This window comes from Camelus ferus, chromosome 7 (assembly GCF_009834535.1).
Source record: "Camelus ferus isolate YT-003-E chromosome 7, BCGSAC_Cfer_1.0, whole genome shotgun sequence".
In the NCBI taxonomy this organism is placed as follows: Eukaryota; Metazoa; Chordata; class Mammalia; order Artiodactyla; family Camelidae; genus Camelus; species Camelus ferus.
The window spans coordinates 48,452,523-48,472,665 of NC_045702.1; the positions used below are offsets into that span (position 1 = coordinate 48,452,523).

The following is a 20,143-nucleotide window of genomic DNA, read 5'->3' on the forward strand; positions in this document are numbered from 1 at the left end:
TAACAACTTTTTCACAGTCTTTTTCTTTGGGCATCTCCCACTGAAATTCATTGTACATTTGTTCCTCAGTACTGTAGAGGATTGGTACCAGGACCCCCACATACCAAAATCCAAGGATGCTCAAGTCCCTTATATAAAATGGCACAGTATTTCCATATGGCCTACACCCATCCTCCCACATACTTTAAATCATCTGTAAATTACTTATGACACTTAATACAATGTTAAGGCCATGCAAATATTTGTAAATACAATGGAAATATTATGGAAATGATTGCCAGTGTGTGGCAAATAAAAGTTTTGTTTTTGGAGCTTAATGGAATTTTTTTCCCCAAATATTTTCAGTGTGCGGTTGGTTGAATCCAGGGATGTGAAACCCCTGGTTACTGAGGGTTGACTGTATATATTATTGCCTACTGTATTAAACAGTCAAATAAAAAGCCCTCGATGATTTCCCACCACCTGGATAGTAAAGTTCAAACAAACCCACCTTTATCTAGCTCACTCTCTCACTTTTCCCCTAATATCCTATGTCATGGTCAATATGTATGCCTCCTCTCTCTGCCTGCAGCATCATCCTGGGCATTGCCCTATTTCAGTCCTTCCAGTCCTTCAGCATGCAGTTTTGACACATCTCACTTTCACATCTCTGCCATCAGTTCTTTCCTGCTCTTTTCAGGTGTAGCTGATCTCTCTTCAAATTCTTATAGAATTTGCATTGCTATCCTTACATTCTGCATTGAATTATTGTTATTTGTATGTATGCTATTTAGTTATTTGTGTTTTATTTGTTTATTTAGTTAGTTGTACATTATGCAACAGTGTGTATAATTTACATATTACACATATGTAAATATATTTAGCAAGAAACAAATTCCTCCAGGGAGGAGATGATGTTAGGTAGTTTAGAAAATCTTTACTAAACTCTTTTACTTCCAAAGCACTGTTGGTTTGTACCACCTTCAGGTATAATCTTCAGGTAATGTATTTCTCAAGATAGTCAGCTACATCTGGGGTCAAGGGTACCCCAAGGCATCCCAAAAAAGTGCATCTTCTACTTGGAAGGAGATTGAATAGAGTGAGCCCCTTCACACCAGAACTAAGTCAGGCTTTCTCAGACCTTTTTCTCTTCCTTCCATAGAATCAAGAGCATGCCCCAGAAGCTGCACCTTTCCCTTGCCACTCACAGCCTCGTCACCACTAGCTACCTTGAGTTCACAAAGACTACCCTGACTTATCCCTGTTTACATCAGTACCTTCAAGTAGTCTTAAAACTCTCAAGTGCCCTTCATTTTCTCTAAGGATTCTAATTCCTATCAGGTTCTACACAGTTTATCTTGTATACCATCTGCACTCTTTTATAACTCCAGAAACCCCCTTTTTGTGCTCTCCAAAATTCATAGTCCATTTTTAGAAGAATTCCCTGTATATCGGTTTCTCCTATTTCTTCTTGCCCTTACAAAACCTTGATCTGCCCTTGAGGATGCAGCTTCCCTTGCTGACCTCACAAGTAATGGCTGTGTCTCCCATAACCCTCATGACACTGGACCTGGAGGCAGATAGCTGCCCTCCTTAGTTCTCATTGCCATTTCCAGGGCATTCTCCCTTTCTCATCCCTAACCTCTCCCAGCTTTGAAACTCTTAAGTTAGGTTATATCATTCAGAACCCTGAATTACTACAGGCATTTACTGACCCCATGGTGATGCCTTCTCATTTCTAGACAGTTTTGACTCATTCCTTCTTATCATGTCTCCAACACTACTCCTATTTCAATACTTGGCAATTTCAGTATATATGCAGAATATCTTTGCAAAACCTAGATGTCCCACTTCCTTGTTTTCTTCTCCAGTTATTTGTCCTCCATTCTGATTTAGCTACTTTCCATGGTCACAGCTTTAGACCTTGTAATTACTAGTAACTGCAACCCCTCTACAATCCCAATATTTCCCATATCACCCTTTCTGACCACCACCTACTGTCTTTCAGTCTCACTCACTCCTTCTAGGATCCAGACACCAGCAATCTGCCACCTTCAGTCCTTTCCTCTATTTCACATCTCTTATATCCCTTAATATTCTTCCTTTCTTCGATCCCCTCCTCCAATTATCCACAAGGCTAACTTTCCCACTGCCTTCAAGACTTTGCTCAAACATCACTTTTCTTAATGAGGTTTAGCCTATCTAATCCATTTAAAATGGCAACTCCCACCCACCCCCCTAATCTGCTCTACTATATTCCATAGCACTTATCACTTTCTAACATACTATATAGTTACTTATAACCATGCTTACTATTTATTTTGTTTCCTTTTCTCCCAAAATATAAGACTTATGAGGATAAGGATTTTTGTCCTTTTGTTTCCTAATGTTTTTTACACACCTCCAACTATGCTTTCCACACAGTCATTGTTGAAAAAACATCTAAGTGATAGCACTTATTGGATCTCAGTTTAAATTATAGAGTATATTAAATTATAATGTATGTTTAAGTGTCTGTTCCTTTAAAATGATATATAATTGAGGCAGATGCTATCTTGTTCATATTTCCCTCCAGGTTTAGGGACCTGACCAATTTCTAATGGTAGGAGGCAGACCATAGACAAAATAAATAGAATGTCTGGCATGCTAGAAAGTGCTGTATGTCTAGCACTTTCTGTAGAGAAAAATAAACTCAGATGTGAGTAAGGAGTGTTAGAGGGGAAGGTGTGAGCACTGCTTATGCCCCACCTAGACGTATACTCCTTTCAGGTTCAATCTCTACACTTCAGCTAAAGACCCCCAAGCTGCCTTTTTAAATATAAAATCAAGTGTGATTATTTTTGAATGGTAAATAGGAGCTGCTTCCTCGCCATGACTGAGGCTCTTGAGTGCCTCTCTACCGTGTCAGACTCATTTTGTAGATCTACTTAGTGTGCAGAGATAGGTCAGTTTATGTACCCCTTCTGGCCTGGAAGGCTCTGCTGTATTCCCAGGTAAATGACAACCAGACTCCAAACTCTGTTCCACAATTTCTGCGCCCTCACATACATGTGTAACTGTAGTCATTGATTCCTGACCTCCTCAACAACCCTAAACACCCGGATTTCCACCACACTTCACCTTTGCACACCAACAGTTGAGAAAGGGGATGAATGAAAGGCCTTTCCCCAAGTATGGCATGGGTATACAAGTTATTGGTAATGTCCTCTCAGATTCTAGAATTTCCTGTCAGTCTCCCAGTTTCATGTGGTATCTACTGTCATCTTTTAGATGGGGAGGGGGTCACTATATATCTGGCATCCAACAGCTTGCCTTGTATAACCAACTAATTTGGATTATCTTAGGCCACTTATCATACACTGTCCTCAAGGCCTTAGAAAGGTGAGTTTGTGCTATTAAGGGTAAAGTTCTTGGGAACTCACATCCTCTATCCTCGTAGGAAATTCATAGATAGTAGTCCCCTGTGCTGGAGAGATGGGCTTCCAAAGTTTAGGAAATTTTATGTTTCATGAGATTGTCTGGGTGTTTTAGTTCCCTGCTTGTCAATAAGTGCCCCCTAGCAAATGTCCTAAGGTGGATTAACCAGTTAGTAGGTCCTTTGCCATTATGGTAGCTCCACAGAACTCCAGGGCCAATTCTGGAGTACTCTGGCACTTGAATTCTTTAACATAGAGCTAGGAGCATCTACAGCATGACTTCATTGTATTGTGCTTTACTTTACTGCACTTTGTAGATACTGTGTTTTTTATAAACAGAAGGTTTGTGATAACCCTGCTTTAAGCAAGTCTACTGGTGCCATTTTTCCATCAGCTTTTGCTCCACTTCATATCTCTGTGCAACATTTTGGTACTTCTCACAATATTTCACACTTTTTAATTATTATTATATTTGTTATGGTGATCTGTGATAAGTGATCTTTGATATTATTGTAATTGTTTTGAGGCACATGAACCATGCCCATACAAGATGGCAAACTTAATTGGTAAATACTATGTTCCAGCTGCTCTACCGACCTGCTGTTCCCTCGTCTCTCTCCCTCTCCTCAGGGTCCCTATTCCTCAAGACACAACAATATTGGAATTAGGCCAATTAATAACTGTACAGTTACCTCTAAACATTCAAGTGAAAGGAGGAGTCCCATGCCTCTCACTTTAAATCAAAAACTAAATCTGATTAAACTTAGTGAGAAAGGCATGTTGAAAGCCAAGACAGGCTGAAAGCTAGGCCTCTTGCATTAAACAGTTAGTCAAGTTGTGAATGCAAAGGAAATATTCTTGAAGGAAATTAGAAATGCTACTCCAGTGAACACACAAATGACAGGAAAGTGAAACAGCCTTACTGCTGATACAAAGAAAGTTTTAGTGGTATAAAGTTTTGGTGGTTTAGAAGACTGAATCAGCCACAACATTCTCTTAAGCCAAAGCCCAATCCAGAGCAAGGTCCTAACTCTCTTCTGTTCTATATGAAGGCTGCAAGAGGTGAGGACGCTGTGGAAGAAAGGTGGGAAGCTAGCAGAGGTTGGTTCATGAGGTTTAAGGAAAGAAACTGTCTCTGTAAAATAAAAGTGCAAGGTGAAGCAGCAAGAACTGATATAGAAGTTACAAGTTATCCAGAAGATCTAGCTAAGATAACTAATATAGGTGTCTACACCAAGCAGCAGATTTTTATTGTAGACAAAACAGCCTTAAATTGGAAGAAGATGTCATCTAGGACTTTCATAATTAGAGAGGAAAAGTCAATGCCTGGCTCCAGAGCTTCACAGGAGAGGCTACCTCTCGTTGGGGGCTAATGCAGCTAGTAACTTTAAATTGAAGCCAGTGCTCATTTGCCATTCTGAAAATCCGAGGACCCTTAAGAATTACACTAAATCAACTCTGCTTGTGTTCTATAAGTGGAGTAATAAAGCCTGGATGAAAGCATATCTGTTTATGACACATTTTACTGACTACTTTAAGACCACTGTTGAGAATTACTGCTTAGAAAAAAAGATTTCTTTCAAAATATTACTTCTCCTTGACAATGCACTTGGTCATCCAAGGACTCTGATGGAAATGGACAATAAGATTTATTTGTCATGCTTGTTAACACAGCAGCCCAGAGATGGAGTAATTTCAACTTTCAAGTTTCATTATTTAAGAAATACTTTGCATAAGGCTATTGCTGCTGTAGTTGGTAATTCCTCTGAAGAGTTTGGGTAAATTCAAAACCTAATATTGATATTTTGACCTGTTCCCATGAATCACAAATGTTCCTAATGTCATTGAAAGGATTCGCCATCCTAAATGACATTAAGAACATTTGTGATTCATGGGAAGAAGTCAAAATATCAATGTTAACAGGAGTTTGGAAGAAGTTGATTCCAACTCTCATGAATCACTTTGAGGGGTTCAAGACTTTAGTGGAGGAAGTAACTGCAGATGTGGTAGAAATAGGAAGGAACTAAAATTAGATGTGGAGCCTGAAGATATGACTGAATTGCAACAATCTCATAAGAAAACTTTAACAGATGAAGAGTTGCTTCTTATGGATCAGCAAAGGAAGGGGCTTCTTGAGATAGATTCTACTCCTGGTGAAGATGTTGTGAAGATTGTTGAAATAGCAACAAAGGAATCAGAATATTACATAAACTTAGGTGATTAAAGCAGTGGCCGGTTTTAAGAAGATTGATTTCAATTTTGAAAGTAGTTCTACTATGGGTAGATGCTGTCAAGCAGCATTGCATACTACAGAGAAACTGTGAAAGGAAGAGTCAGTTGATGCAGCAAATTTCATTGTTGTCTTATTTTAAGAGATTGCCAGAGCCACCCTTACCTTCAGCAACAACCACCCTGATTGGTCAGCAGACATCAACATTGAGGCAAGAACCTCCACCAGGAAAAAGATTATGACTTACTGAAGGCTCAGCTGATGGTTAACATTTTTCAGCAATAAAGTATTTCAAGTTAAGGCATATACATTTTTTTAGATATGATGCTTTTGCACACATAATAATCTACAGTATGGTGTAAACATAACTTTTATATGCACTCAGAAACCAAAAAATTCATGTGACTCTCTTTATTGCAGTATTTGCTTTATTGCAATGGTCTAGAATCCAACCCAAAATACCTCCAACGTATACCTGTATGTAATTTAGTGAAAGGGCCAAGAAAAACCCAGTTCTATATATGGGCTTTCTTGTTTTTAAAAAAAATTAAACCCAAAAGAATTGATAAGTGCTCAATGTAGGAGGAAAAAAAAAATGCCATCTGGGCAGTAGTTGAGAAGTCTATCCTGTGGGGAAGTAGGGTGTAACATCCAGTTATAGGTCTGACCGATCAAACATTTCTGTACTACCAAGTAATTCAGTCAGAAGCAGTACTTATCTTTTTTAGACTTCAAAGTCAAACACAAATTTGTCCAAAAATCCCTGATATCTGACTTTTGATGATGTCCATTAATCAATTTCTACCCCAACAAATCTATATCACCAGATAATCTAGCCTGCAACTCTGTTCTCAGAGAGCATTGGTCTCTGGCATCAATGCTATGCTGACCTCCAAGTAGTGAAGGGTCTGCCCTGAACATGTGTATTAACACCATGTGCACCCTAACAGAGGGCTCTAGGACTTATTCTTCAGCTGTGCCATGCTGCCTTCATTGGGGTACAGCTACATGTTCAGGATGCCCCTCCCCTTCTAACACCCTGTCTTAGTCTCATCAGATATTACCGAGCATCGTGTGGCCTTGGAGTCTTTTAGAAGCATCAAACATGCTGTATCCTCTGAACTAAAGACTGGTACTAACAACATTTAGTCCTTGTGTTTCCATTACCAACCTCAGGGGTTAGGCACTGTGATTATATACACTAGCTCTCATCAGGAGCTCTGGTTCTAGATGGTTGTGGATGAAAACATTCATCAAAAGGGACATTTTAAAACAAAATTCAGAATACCTGAAACTAACTCACTTCTTGAGTGTCTTTTAAAGTGTTAATCATCTTCCAGATAAATTCTCTTGGAACATGAGCCTTATGTATCGTTTTTAGAGGTTTTCTTTTGCAAATTATGGTTCACTTGTGTTCAATTCACCATAAAAATCCAAACCAAATGCACAAGAAAACAATAAAGCAATACATACCTCAGGAGGTGTGCCTAAGAAAGAGACCAGCTAGGTCATTCTTTTGCCAATAATACAGTTCTACAGTGAGTTCTTTGTTTCCAACTAGAACAACCAGTTCTACAGCAATTACTGTACACCCCAGAACTTTCCTGCATTCTTTATTCTACTGTGGTCAATGAACACCTTACATCATTAGGCACAGCAAGCCTGGCCTCGTAGCCCAACTTGAGCAGGCAGCTAGAAAAAACATTCTGTAGTCTGGCACTCCTTAAGGTACTTCCTTACCATCCTGAAGAATTTGGAATTTTCCTTTTAATTACTGTCTTTGTTCAAATTCATAATTTTCTAAAGTGCCTTTGGAGTGGTCATCCCTCATTCCATAAAGATGAAGTTTTCCATCCAGCTCTTCTCTCTACCCAGTACCTGTAACAGTTACTAGGGAATTATGCTGAATGTATGGCCCCTACTGAAATTAGAAAAAATGCTTGTGCCTTGGAAAATGTTTGTGGTTCAATTCCAAGGATAGGACCCTAGTACCATATATATATTTGGGAAAACAGTACCTTGACTGTGGCTGTATTTTACTATAGGCATATCTTGAAATATCAACTCTATCTATCCTAAAAGGAAGCTGGGTCCAAAACATCAAAACATTCCCGACCAAAAGCCACTGCACACCTCACATACCTAATGAGAAATATTTGGCACATTTCTTCAGAGCTGACATATTTCTAGTCTTCCATTCTCCTGTCTTCATTACCAGACTTTCTCTCCACTTCCTAACTCAGTCTCTCCCACGGACTTTAGCTTGAACTAGTCTTTGGCTGCTCACTCTGTACTACCTGGGGACTGTGATTTTTCGGGCAATTCTCTAGAATAATCAAACTGTACCAATACTGATCTAGAAAGGAAACAGACTCTATTTTTGACAAATGTAACAGTATTTGTTGATTAGAACAAAACAATAACAAAAACACCTGGAAAAGAGAGTAAAACATCTTCAACATAACTATGGTAAAGAGAGTTGGTTCCTTGAGAAGGTCAGCATGAAAGGCCACTTTTTAAGACTTTATATGTGACTTTAAAATAAGAACATCTAGTACTTTGAATAACAGCACTCAAAAGAATCTTTTAGAATCATCTTGAGTATATATCTAATAAGACTACTATAATTTAACACTGCAGTTTTAATTTAATGAGCTTATTCTTATTTCCTAAACTAATTTTATTTGGGAATTTTAAAAAATAAGTCAGATAAGAAATTTTAATATATCTATTTAATATTAGTAGTTTCCTAGCAAGAATCAATGCCAGTACTTTTGTTGGAAGATAGGACTGCTTTAATTAAATTATAAAATCCCAATGGAATTTGACTTCATTATATTTTTCTTTGATACATAAACTATACTAATTTACTTACTGTAAAAACATAAATGGGGTCACATTAAGACTTATTTTTAAATTGAAATTAGTCTTTTTATTCCATGAAGGCAGTATGGCACTGTTTTCCTACACATTCATTCACTTATAGATATTAAATATATGCCAGCTGAATAATTCAACCAGATTTGGCTAATTCATGTCAGGAAAATGTCCTTTTCTGTGACGTGTTTTAAATTAACAGAGGGCAAAACTAAATTTAAAATATGCATACACTAGATTCTTACTGTGACACTATTTGCAAGAAAATAGAATTCAGTGTATTTCACTGAAATAGAATTCAGTGTCTTTACCAAAAGACGTTTAATTACTGACAAAAGCACCTTGAAACAAAGTAGTTCTTTTTAGGCAATGATCTATGGTGCTTATAGTGTCTGTCACCCTCCTCCCAGTAGTATTTAATGTACTAGACAAGTCTTCCCCTAACTTTTTTAGGGCCAAAAGCAAGAGTACAAATGGAGGGAGGCATAACAGGGTTAAATATTTAACAATTACAACCCAGGATAAGAAACTATTAAGTAAAATAAGTTCTGTTTTTCTACCTTGATAAATACAGATTGAAAATGCCCTAGAAGGCTAGGTCTGAATTGAGAATATCAGACTCTTGAGATTTCTGGTTGGGAACTTGGCAGTGTGTTTTGTTCCTCCAGCTCTTGCTTGATCTGCTCCTCTTCTCTCTCACTTCTAGCTTTATTCTGTACTACAAATAGCCCATCACTTATCTGCATACACACTCCAGCCTACATGTCCAAGCTCTGTTTACTTCCCCTCTCCTAGGGTTTGGCATATGGGAAGCTCAGTCTAAAAAATGTAGTTTGGGTCTGTTTGGGCAGAGAATTCTAGACATGCTCTAGAAAGGAATTGAAGACTCTGGATAGGTATGCCCCATGGATTTCCTTGCCTGTGGAGAAGGCCAGAGAAGGGCCCTCCAAGGCTCAGGATAGGGACTCCTCTGACACCTGAAAGATAGTCTATAATGACGGCTAAAAGTGCAGGGTCAAACCCATGCAGGTCTGAATTCTGGTTCTAAAACTTATTAGCTAAGAGATCTTGAAGAAGGTATTCAATGTCTCTCTAACTAGTTTGCTTACCTGTAAAATGGGAATTATCAGAATGCATACTTCAAAGGGTTGTGGGCATTAAAAGATATATTTTCATACCATATGTATAGGAGCATGTCTGGCATACCGAAAATACTTAACAAATGTTAACTATTGTTACTCTTCTAACTCCAGAACAGTGCTTGACACAAAGCTATATATAGGTGCTTTAAGAAAATCTGAATGACTAATGATTAAATAAATTAGAATCATTTGTCTTTTCATTACCTTTGTTAGTATTTGGTTAAAATGACTACAAATTTTAGTTTGTATAATCTAAATAGAAATCAGTTTTAAAATACACATTGAGAATAAAGGATCAGGATTACTTTTCATACTTAATTAGAATAATGAAAATAATTATTAACACAGAAATTTGAAAGCAAAACAAATTTGTAAAAAGTAGGTTAAAAATACTAAGTCTCTATTTTGATCTTTGCTAAAGATTCACCTATCAAGTCAAGAAACTGCTTTTTTGGAGTGGACTGGGACTGCAGAAACAAACATTTTTATGGTGTTAAAATTTTTATAGTAGAACTCACTTTTAGAAGAAAACTGTATTTCTTAAAATTCAAATTCTTGTGAAGATTAGAGCTGAGTAGGGCTTATTTGCTTAGTAGCCTAGTTTAAAGCTGATCACTATTGTCCTCATTTCATTCACTAAGTCATTTACTCCAGATAATTTATTAGTACCTACTGCATGCCAGGAATTGAAAATGCAGAATCAACAGGCACAATTTCTCCTCTCAAGGAGGTCACAGATTGATGTGGAGACAAGACATGAACAAGGAGCCATAGTGTTGGGCATGGGATGCTGTAGAAGGGAGTCACATACCATGGACAGGAGCTTGAAGACAGTGGGAGCCATGGAAGATTCTGAGTAGGGAAGTAAAATATGGACAAACATTTGAAATAATGGAGACTAGTTAGGAAGCTTATAGAACTTGCCAAAAGATTTGGCTCATGGAATGAATACTTCAGGCTTTCTCTACTCTAATAGCATTGTATTAATAGGAGGGGATTAAGCTTGAGAAAACATTATAGACAAAGAGTTCATGCTAAAAAAAACAAAAATCTCCATTTTTTTCTTTAGTCATTTCACCTATAATCACTCATTTATCATCTTGTCACCCTTTATTATCTTTCAACTCTTTTATTCCTAGGCATAAGTGATATAGCCTTTTATAGCAAAGGGGAAAAATTCCTATTACTGTTAACAGCTTAGAAATCCTAACATATGTTTTTTCCTCTCTTTTTCCAGAAGGAGCTAAACTGTAGGAAAGATTGTGAAATGTCTTAAAAGTGTGCCATTGAAAGAAAAAATTTAAGAAATTTAATGTCATCTTATTAGAATGGCCTGCTCTGACTATCCTGTATATAATGGTAGTCTGTCCAGTCCTTCTCAGGTCAATTCCCTCACTCTGCTTTATATTTTCTTCTTTTTATCATATATAACAGAGATATACACACACATATGTATGATATATATTATATATGATAAATTGTATATCATGTATAACACATCATGCATATATACACATGTACATACATGTATTTGTCCTCTTCAATTAGAACGTAAGCATTATGAAAGCAGGGACTCTGTTTTGATCTCTGCTGTAATCTTAGTGCTTAACAGAGCTTTTGATGTCTCTGTATTGAACTCTGCCTGAAGAGTCACAATTCCTTGCATTCTTTGGATGGCTCCCACAGAGAAAAGTGATGAGAAGAGGAGCCATTCAGCCATCAGTGAGTTGGATACCAGTATTTACCTGTGTATACATGCAGTATTCTTTAAAAGAAGCAGGACCCTCAGGCACTCAATGAGATCTGGAAATCTGCCATGAAGGAGATGGGAACTGCAGATGTGTATGTTGACACCAAGCTTAACAAAACTGTCTGGGCCAAAGGAATAAGGAATCTCCTATACTGTATCCATATGTGGTTGTCTAGAAAACCAGGGTGAAGATTCACTAAATAAGCTCTATATGTTTGTTACCTATGTATCTGTCATCACTTTCAAAAATCTATAGACAGTATAGATGTGAATTAATTGCTAATTGTCAGATATTTATAAAACTGAACACATACACACACAAACACTAAAAACTTCTGCCTGAAGAAAGCATAACAGTAGATGCCTTGAGCCTGGCATTTACTGGAAATGCCATGCTCTAAATGACCAATACTGGTAGACTATTGACTATAGCTAATCACTGCAAATATTTAACAGCTGAAGGGATATCAACTTTATAAAAATGTATGGAGAAAAAAATAATATGAACATACTAAACTATATAGAGTGTCAAGCTATATAATAGAGTGGCTCCAAGGAAACAGGAATGTGATGAGCCCTATGTTGATCAATAATGTGACACCTAGTACCATGGTTTTTTCCCTTGGAACACTTTGACTGAACTGGTTACCAGCTACTTATTAGGTCAGTCTCTTTCTCTTTTCCTTTCTCTTTCACAACCACAAGTCATACACATATATAACACATTGGAAATCCTGTGGGAAGTAGAGTTTCATTACAGGTTACTCCCATAAAGACACGTGTCTTCTCTGCCTTTCTTACTCCCATGTAGAAAACAACCATAGTAAGGTGTATTTAAGGTTGAGCTGAGAGTATATGGGGGCTTCCACGAGGTATGCTTTGACCATGCCCCAATTCACGAATCTTTATCCTTCTCTCTGCAGTTACTTTGTGAGGGCAACAGTGTTACAGGGCAGAGCCCGGGAATCTCCAGGGAAGGAGGCCCAAACTCTGTTCTTAGTTTCTGTGTTCTCACATGCATGTGTACCTATGGCCATTGGTTCCTTGCCTCCTGGACAATCCTGAAACACTCAGATTTCTACCATGCTTCACCTTTGCACACCAACAATTGAGAAAGGGGATGAATGAAAGGCCTTTTTCCAAATATACTGTGGCCCTCCTTATGAAGGCCTTCTTTCATCTGACGGTCACACTTAATGTATAACTTAGAGCAACATCCAGAAACTTTCTGAATCAAATATGAGGCAACATAACAGAGTTCAAATCCCATCTCTTACATTTACTAGCTAGATGACCTTGAGTGAGTTAGTATGAGTTAGTATGAAGATTAAATTAATGTAGTATATTAGTGCGTGGCACCGAGTGAGAGCTACCCAGGTGTTTGTGAAATTACATTAGCATTACACTTTTCTTTCCACTACATATAAAAGTCACACTTATATGGCATCTTTAGGATACAATTAGAAAAGTTACTTCTTTAGAGATTAACAATTAGGCCACCTACTTAAGAAGTTCAGTATTTAATTGTTCAATTTAATAAAATACAATATGCAATAGGATGAGATTTTATTTTTTCTTATGGCTTCTTTTATAATAAATAGCTTACAGAAAATATTTCATGCATAACTGGAGAAGATAACATAGGGCCTCACAGTCCTTAATGCTGGCAACTAAACGTGTAAACTTGGGCTGCCACAGGGACTAGAGTTTTAAGGACCAAGAAGGACTGAACATAAACAATACAGGGTTGGTTATGAATGTTGTCAGGTCATTCAGTGAACATATAAAAAGACTATTTCCTTATGTCAGTTTGGTAAGGTAAGATTCAATAATATTCACAGGTAACATAATTTTTATATTATTTACTCACTGAGACCTATCAAACCAGCAAAAAGACATTATTTAATTGACTGAGAATGCTATATAACAGGCATGCTTTGAGCATCTTTGTTTAATAAGTACAAACAAGAGAAGGACTGCATCACAAGGCAAACAGTTTATTACTTTTTAAGAAAACTGGATAGTTTCTAGACATCAGGCCCTATTTATTAAAAGACAAAAGAACTTTAGATCAAAACTGTATCCTCTCACATCCATCAAGTGGTCATTAGAATGGCCTTGGGGGAGAAGAGTGGTGAACAAAGTGTGAAATTTAACATAAACTGTATCTGGATAAATCAAATTTAACGGTTGGGGCAGAAAAGGCCCTAAACTAAGCAACACAGGCCAGAATACCTCAAAAATTTTGTTTGTCCCAAGGAAGTTTCATTCAAAATTGAGTACAGAAAAACTGAAAAGACAATGTAGTCTTGCTGTGTCATGATATTTCTCATGTCTCATAAAAATATCAAATTGGAATGAAAACTGATAATTTATTTTGTAATTGTCTATATTAAATTCTATTCAAAAAATGTCTCTTTCTCTTCTAAACTATATCCTATGACTTCCCTGGTTTATTAAAATTATTAGCTAATTTTATTTTCAGTCCAATCAAGCCAGTGTGTATATTCAAGAATAAATAATATATCTTCAGACTTAAACATACATTTAAAAAATTATCAGCTGGTAAAATTATTCTGAGAATTTTTTCCACTTGGACAGTTTTCTTATTCTTTAGAGTCCTATAAATGTTTCTACCACTTGAAGATATCCTACATTTAAAAAGTTACAAGATTAATTCAACCTTTATCAAATCTGAATTAACAAAAAAATCACAGGAAAATCAGCTTATTAGGCAGTGGAGGTGGTGAACTGACTGTGGAATGTGAGAGAAACAGAAATCAAGAGTGCTGTCGAGGGGAGGGTATAGCTCAGTGGTAGAGCGTGTGCTTGGAATGCACGAGGTCCTAGGTTCAATCCCCAGTACCTCTGTTAAAATGAATAATAAATAAACTTAATTACCACCCCCACCCAAAAAAAAAGAGTGCTGCTGAATTATTACCCTGAACTAATGGAAGACTGACATCCCTTTACTGAGATGAGGAAGACTGTGGAAAGGGGCAAGCTTGAGGGAGAAAATTAGAAGTTTGGTTTTTAATGTGTTAGGGTTAACTTTGCCTTTAGACATGTAGTGGAGATGTTGACTAGGCAGTTTGCTAGACCCTCTGGAGATCAGATAAGAGGTCAGGACTGGAGGTGTCAGCATACAAATAATATTTAAGACCCAAGACTGGATCAGTTCACCTGAGACCCAGTATGTATCCGGAAGAGAAAGTCTGAGGGCTGAATTCTGGGCCACTCCTCTATTCGGAATTTCAGACATGGGGAAGAACCAACATCAGGAATGGAAAAGGAGCTTAAACCAAGAGAATGTGGGTCCTGGAAGCCAAGGACCTTTGAGAGTGGGAGTGATCAACAGTGTCAACTCACTGACAGATGGTAGGTCAAGCAGAATGAAGACTATGAATTCACCATCAGATTTGACAATAGGAAGGTCACTGTGACCTTAACAGAGTGTTTAACTTCAAAGGTGATAAAGAAAGCCTGACTGCATTGGATTAAAAGAGAAGGTGAGGAGAATTGAAGACAGTACTATGGACAACTCTTTCAAGAATTTTTGCTATAAAAGAGAATAAGAAATAGAAGATGAGAGATATTACAGCATGTATGGATATGCATATGCTATAAATGATCTAGTAGAGAGGAGAAAATAATGATTCAAGAGACAGGGAGAACAACCCTTAAAACTGAAACTCAAACGAGGTATACCTGCTGTGATTCCACTGAAATAAAGTAACATTTGTCTGTATTTTTTCTTTCTCACATACATGCATACTTAAAAAAAATATTTTAATGGAACCATAATAGAACGACTGAAAAGTAAATGCTTGAAACCATCTTTGTCTTTACTTGCCTCCTTCACTTCCGCATTCCTCCCTTTAAAGATAGTGAACATTCTTGTGGCCCTAAATTTCAGCTTAAAAAGTTCATGCTGTGGGGATTAATGACAATGTGTTTCTCCTTCAGTAGTATTTTGATTTACTGAAATATTTTAAGATGAAATGATACAAGATATTTGCTTTGTAATAGTCTCAGTGAGGGAAGGAGAAGAAATAGCTGGGAGAAGACATGAAAGAAGTTGGTCTTGAGTTGAGGGTTGATGAAGCTGGATGATGGGTGTATGGTAATTCCTTATACCGTTCTTTCTTCTTCTGTATGTGTTTGAAAATGTCCATAATATCAAGTTAAAAATTAGAAGAAACAGTGTGAACACCATGCTTAATCCAAAGAAATCCTTAAATGATAAAATTTCTGATAATTTCGTAACAGGTGAAGGAATTACTTGGGGGCAAAGGAATTTTTCTGGCATTTTTCAAATCATATCAACTACTTTGCTTTCATATACAGCACATACATAGCCTTTTCATGTACAGCACAAGCCTTTTTTTTTTATCAGAAAGTACATCAGTTGCTTTATGATATAATTAATTTGGATGCTTATTGTGCAAAAATAATTTGGAAAACTAGATTTTTAAAAATGAAGCATTGGTTCTCTTAAATATCCTTTCACTTTAAAGGTGAGCATAAAGAATTCTGAAAACACTTATGCTATGAAATATGTTCTGAGGTAAAGTAATACTACACTTACAAAACAATGCTAATCTGGTTATGTAAAAGAATAAATAGTTGATTATGCAGAGGAGGTGAAATTTCATTGCAACAGTTATCAGTTTTTAAAAAGAAACGGTAATTTCTGAAATTTGTCACTCTGATATTGCTATATAAAATTTTAGGTTAAAAAGATTTTTAATGTTTTAAAACTAGCAAATGTAGAAACAGCAGTGTTGCTACATTAACTCTTCAAATATTAACCACTAGGTGTTCTTTAGTGTTTTCCAGTTACTCATTAACCATTTTATAGTGTTGTTGTTTCTCTGATTGTCGGTAATTTCCAGCAAGGAAAGTTGAAAAACAAACTCCAATCATTTTTTTCTAGATAAGAATAATGTTCAGATCTTTAAAATAATATCCCCCTTGTTCACTATATATTTGTTATTAAAAGTCCACTATGAATCTGGGACCTGTAAATTCTACTTCAGAAATTAAAACCAAAATTACGTTGTTGTACAGTTTATGGTTTCTTTTGTATGGCTTTATTGCCCTCAGCATTTCCTTGGTGTAAACTACTGAGCAAGGGAACAAGATTTCCTTTGTAACTGATATCTAAATTTCTTTTCTGCTGCAAGTATCTAATTTGTACTATGAAGACATATAATTTGAGACTTGTAGCTATATCACAAAAGTGCAGCAGTTTACTCTGATCTCTAATTTTCTGAGTTGTACTGGCTATAATTTAAATATTTTGCATGTTTTTTAACTGCAGTGCAAACCAGTATACATCAGAAATCTTTGTATATTGACAGAGACTGGGAAAAGGATGCCTTGTTCTGATTTCAGATGAGCATTCCCTTTTCACAACTGCAGGTGCAAGGGAGCCCATTCATAATATTTGCTTCAAATCAGTTACAGTCACTGGATGGAAATACAATGCTATTACATGAGAACTTGACTAATCTTTACAAACACAATGAATATTATTTAAAAAACATATCAGTATTGTTAGCAAATTCTATAGGCAGGACTTTTTCCTTTGCCTATGTACTGGGGACAGAATATACTCTGTGGACACAAATTTTGGTCATTTTACTAGTGTATATGTTTGTGTATTTACTAAATCTAGAAAAAATACTTTGTCATTTTATTAACACAGGATGGAATTATGCTCCGTGGAAAATTTGCAACAAATATATGTTTCACTTAAGAGGTCATTGATAATGCTACTATTTCCTTTGCTTTTAGTTTCGCTTATTTTAAAATCAATTTATTTAAAAGTCAAAAAGTAACCACAAGATAAAAATTAACTCTAATTGCTCTCATTTCATGTGGCTCAGAAAATCTCCTTTGAAACAAATATTAGACAAATATATATGTGATCAATAAGTGAAGCTAGCGTGTTTCTATTACAAACCCTTATTCATAAGGTTATAACTTGGTTTTAATTAGCTTCAGGCAGAAACTTGTCTCATCAATTCAAAGCACAGGAGAACATTTTAGTCTACAAAACAGTTAACTCTCATTCAACAGGAGAGGTCAGAGAAAGGCTCTAATAGAATTTAAGGGCTCAATGACCAAACACAGATAAAGTAAAATTTTTCTCAAAAAGTGTGGCAACAATTATTGCATTGGTAAAAATAAACATTTGGCCTATATTTAATACCAGTAAGAACTCTTCCTAAATTCATGATCATTACTTTTACTTACTGTATGTCTTACCATTTGTTAACAATCCAGTACTGCCACCTTAACATTTGCATATAATTCAGAAGTGCCAGAACATCTTTTCATACACTATTTAACTTGAGCTTTTCTTTGTGATTTATAAAATTAAGACAATATATTTTCTAAAGAAGTATCATCTCCAAATCAGGTAGTTCTGACAAAAGTGGCTTGCCTGGAATAAAAGCTATGAATCCTGGTCTAGGGTTCGTCTCAAGGTCTCTGTCTCAAGGATTGATCTGACTGAGGGATCGATTAGCTAGAAATTGGTTTTTTTGAGCTGAAAAAACAGTGACTTAAAAGCAAGACTATTCTTCATGTGTTTAATTCATTCAGGCTGAGCACTGTGATAGAAGAAATTTGCAAGCTGGCATCCTCTTCTTTTATGGACTCAAAAACAGAAGACTCACTCTCATACCAATTTATCCTCAGCCTTAAATCAAATGCAAGCTAGTGGTTAGTGGGCCCTCATACTAGAAATATGAGGAGCATCTTCAAGGATACCTTCAAGGAGGATGCCCTCAAGGATGGAGTAGAACCCCTAAATAGACTTCTGTAAATATGACCCACCACCCTTCCAAACTTCCATTCTATTACTGCCTCCCTCAGAAACACACAGTGTCTCCTCATATAGTTATTGCTGTCACTCTAGGGCGGAAATGCTTGACACCTGGCCTCCTTCAGGCCGCCTGCGATGGAGGACACTGCCACACACCCGCCCTTCTGAAGTTCTTAGGGCAGATGAAGGCTGTCATCGAGCCACTTACCTGGCTAGGATGCTCTTCGTGACAGCACAAGACCTTTGAGGAAGAGAAGAAAACAAAAGAAAACAAAACAACTTACCACTTTGGCCCAGTCCAAGAACAACTGAAAACATCCAGGCCGCCCGGAGGAATGGGGCAGGACCTGGCCTGCAGTTTTGCAGGCAGACAAATGTGGCAGTAAAAAAAGCCAGGGCCGAGCGGCGCATAATGCAAAGCAGCCCGCACTGCACCGCGCCCGCCGCCTAGCTGCTAACCGTATGCGCGATCGCGCCTCCCGGGCGCTTAGTGCCAAGTGTCGCTAGGACGTTTCCAGCAGGCCCGACAGGCGGACCCTGCGGCTCAAAGCAAACGGTGCAGGTATGCCGGCCAGGGCACCTCTCGGCATCTCAGGGCCCCCGCGGCCCTCCCAGCTCGGCACTGCGGGTCCCGCGATCTCCGTGAAAAACACCTCCTCTAAAGGCAAATGACCCGGGGCGGCGACGCGAGCAAAGGCTCCGCAGCCGGCTCTGGGACAAAGAAAAGAGCTTTTGTCTCTCTTCAGCCGATGGGGCTTCTGCTGCATAAATCAGCTTAGCGAAGAGCCAAACACAATCAAACCCAAACAAAGCCTGAAGCTGGGGGGAAAAACCAGCCTAATGTACATTCACTGGGTGATGCTGCATCTGTGGGAGGGGACGCCAGCGAGGCCGAAGGGGAAAAAAATCGATGGCGCATCAGTCAGCTCGAGCTTCTTCCACAGGTGGGCAGGGAGGCCAACTTCACTTAGTTGCAGTCTTGCAGCCTCCTCAGCTGAGCGGCGGGCAAAGTCGAAGCGGCAGAGTCCTGGCTGGCGAGGGAGGAAGTTTGAGGTGCCATCCGCCGGGGGAGGTGGCCCCGGAGCGCCCTAGAAGCCTCCTCCGCCGGCGCCCGCAGACACAGAGCGGGGCATCGCAGCTCGTTTGCCCTGGAGTGGATCGCAGGGCAGCGAGCTCAGGAGAGGAGGTTCCGCGGGGGTGCAGGAGCCTGGCTTCACCGGGCGGGAGCTTCGTGCTCTCCCCTTTTTGGCCCCAGTGTGCGGCTCAGGCGTCCCACCATCCAGAGCCCGGACAGCTGGCGCGCTATAGGGTGCACCCCGGAGAGGATGCAAAAGAGGAGAGGCTGGTGAGGGGCGGGGGAGAAGTGGTTCTGCCCCAGCCCCCTGCTTGTAGAGGGGTGGGGGGTACTCCCAAAGTGCGGGTAGCTAGGCGCGTTCGGGCTGCGAGTTGCTAGGAAACCGCCCCACGCTACAGAGCTGCTTGCCCTGGCCGCCCGCAGGCGCGGCGGCGGCTCCGGCGCAGCAACAAGCTTGGAGCAGCGTGGGCGGGACATTTGTGAGGCATGAAGTCACCGCGGCCCACACTCGCTCTTTGTTTTGCTCACTCCAGCTCTTTTTCTCTCCTTTGGTTCTGATAGTTAACATTCCCATGAACTCCTGATGCGTAGCGGCGCATCAGGAATCGCACACCCTGTTCTCCTTCCTCCTCCCCGAACCCTGTACCCCCGCAACGCTCTCCTGGCGGGCAGAGACTCGCTCAGCACGGGTGGCAGCTGCGCGCAAACCCCAGGCTCAGACCCTGACGCTGTGCGCTGCTTTGTTAGGAGGTACTCACTGCCCTGCAGCTTCCACAAAGTGGAATCTCTGGGCCTCTCCCCGCCCCCAACACCCTCTATTCCGCTGGCGCGCCCTGCCC

The 20,143-nt window shown here is 38.8% G+C and overlaps 1 protein-coding gene and 1 non-coding gene across 2 annotated transcripts in view; one reads left to right on the plus strand and one right to left on the minus strand.

Moving 5' to 3' along the window:
* The window catches only part of ITGB8 (integrin subunit beta 8), an 80,688-nt gene extending 61,134 nt beyond the window's left edge, over positions 1–19,554 (minus strand). The window contains 1 exon segment of the mRNA XM_006181975.3: positions 18,514–19,554. Coding sequence (XP_006182037.1) covers positions 18,514–18,640 — 127 coding nt within the window. The 5' untranslated portion in view covers positions 18,641–19,554.
* Positions 14,194–14,265, plus strand: TRNAS-GGA. The gene has a single exon. It is a non-coding gene; the product is annotated as a tRNA-Ser (tRNA).
* Positions 19,555–20,143: the final 589 nt, after the last annotated feature.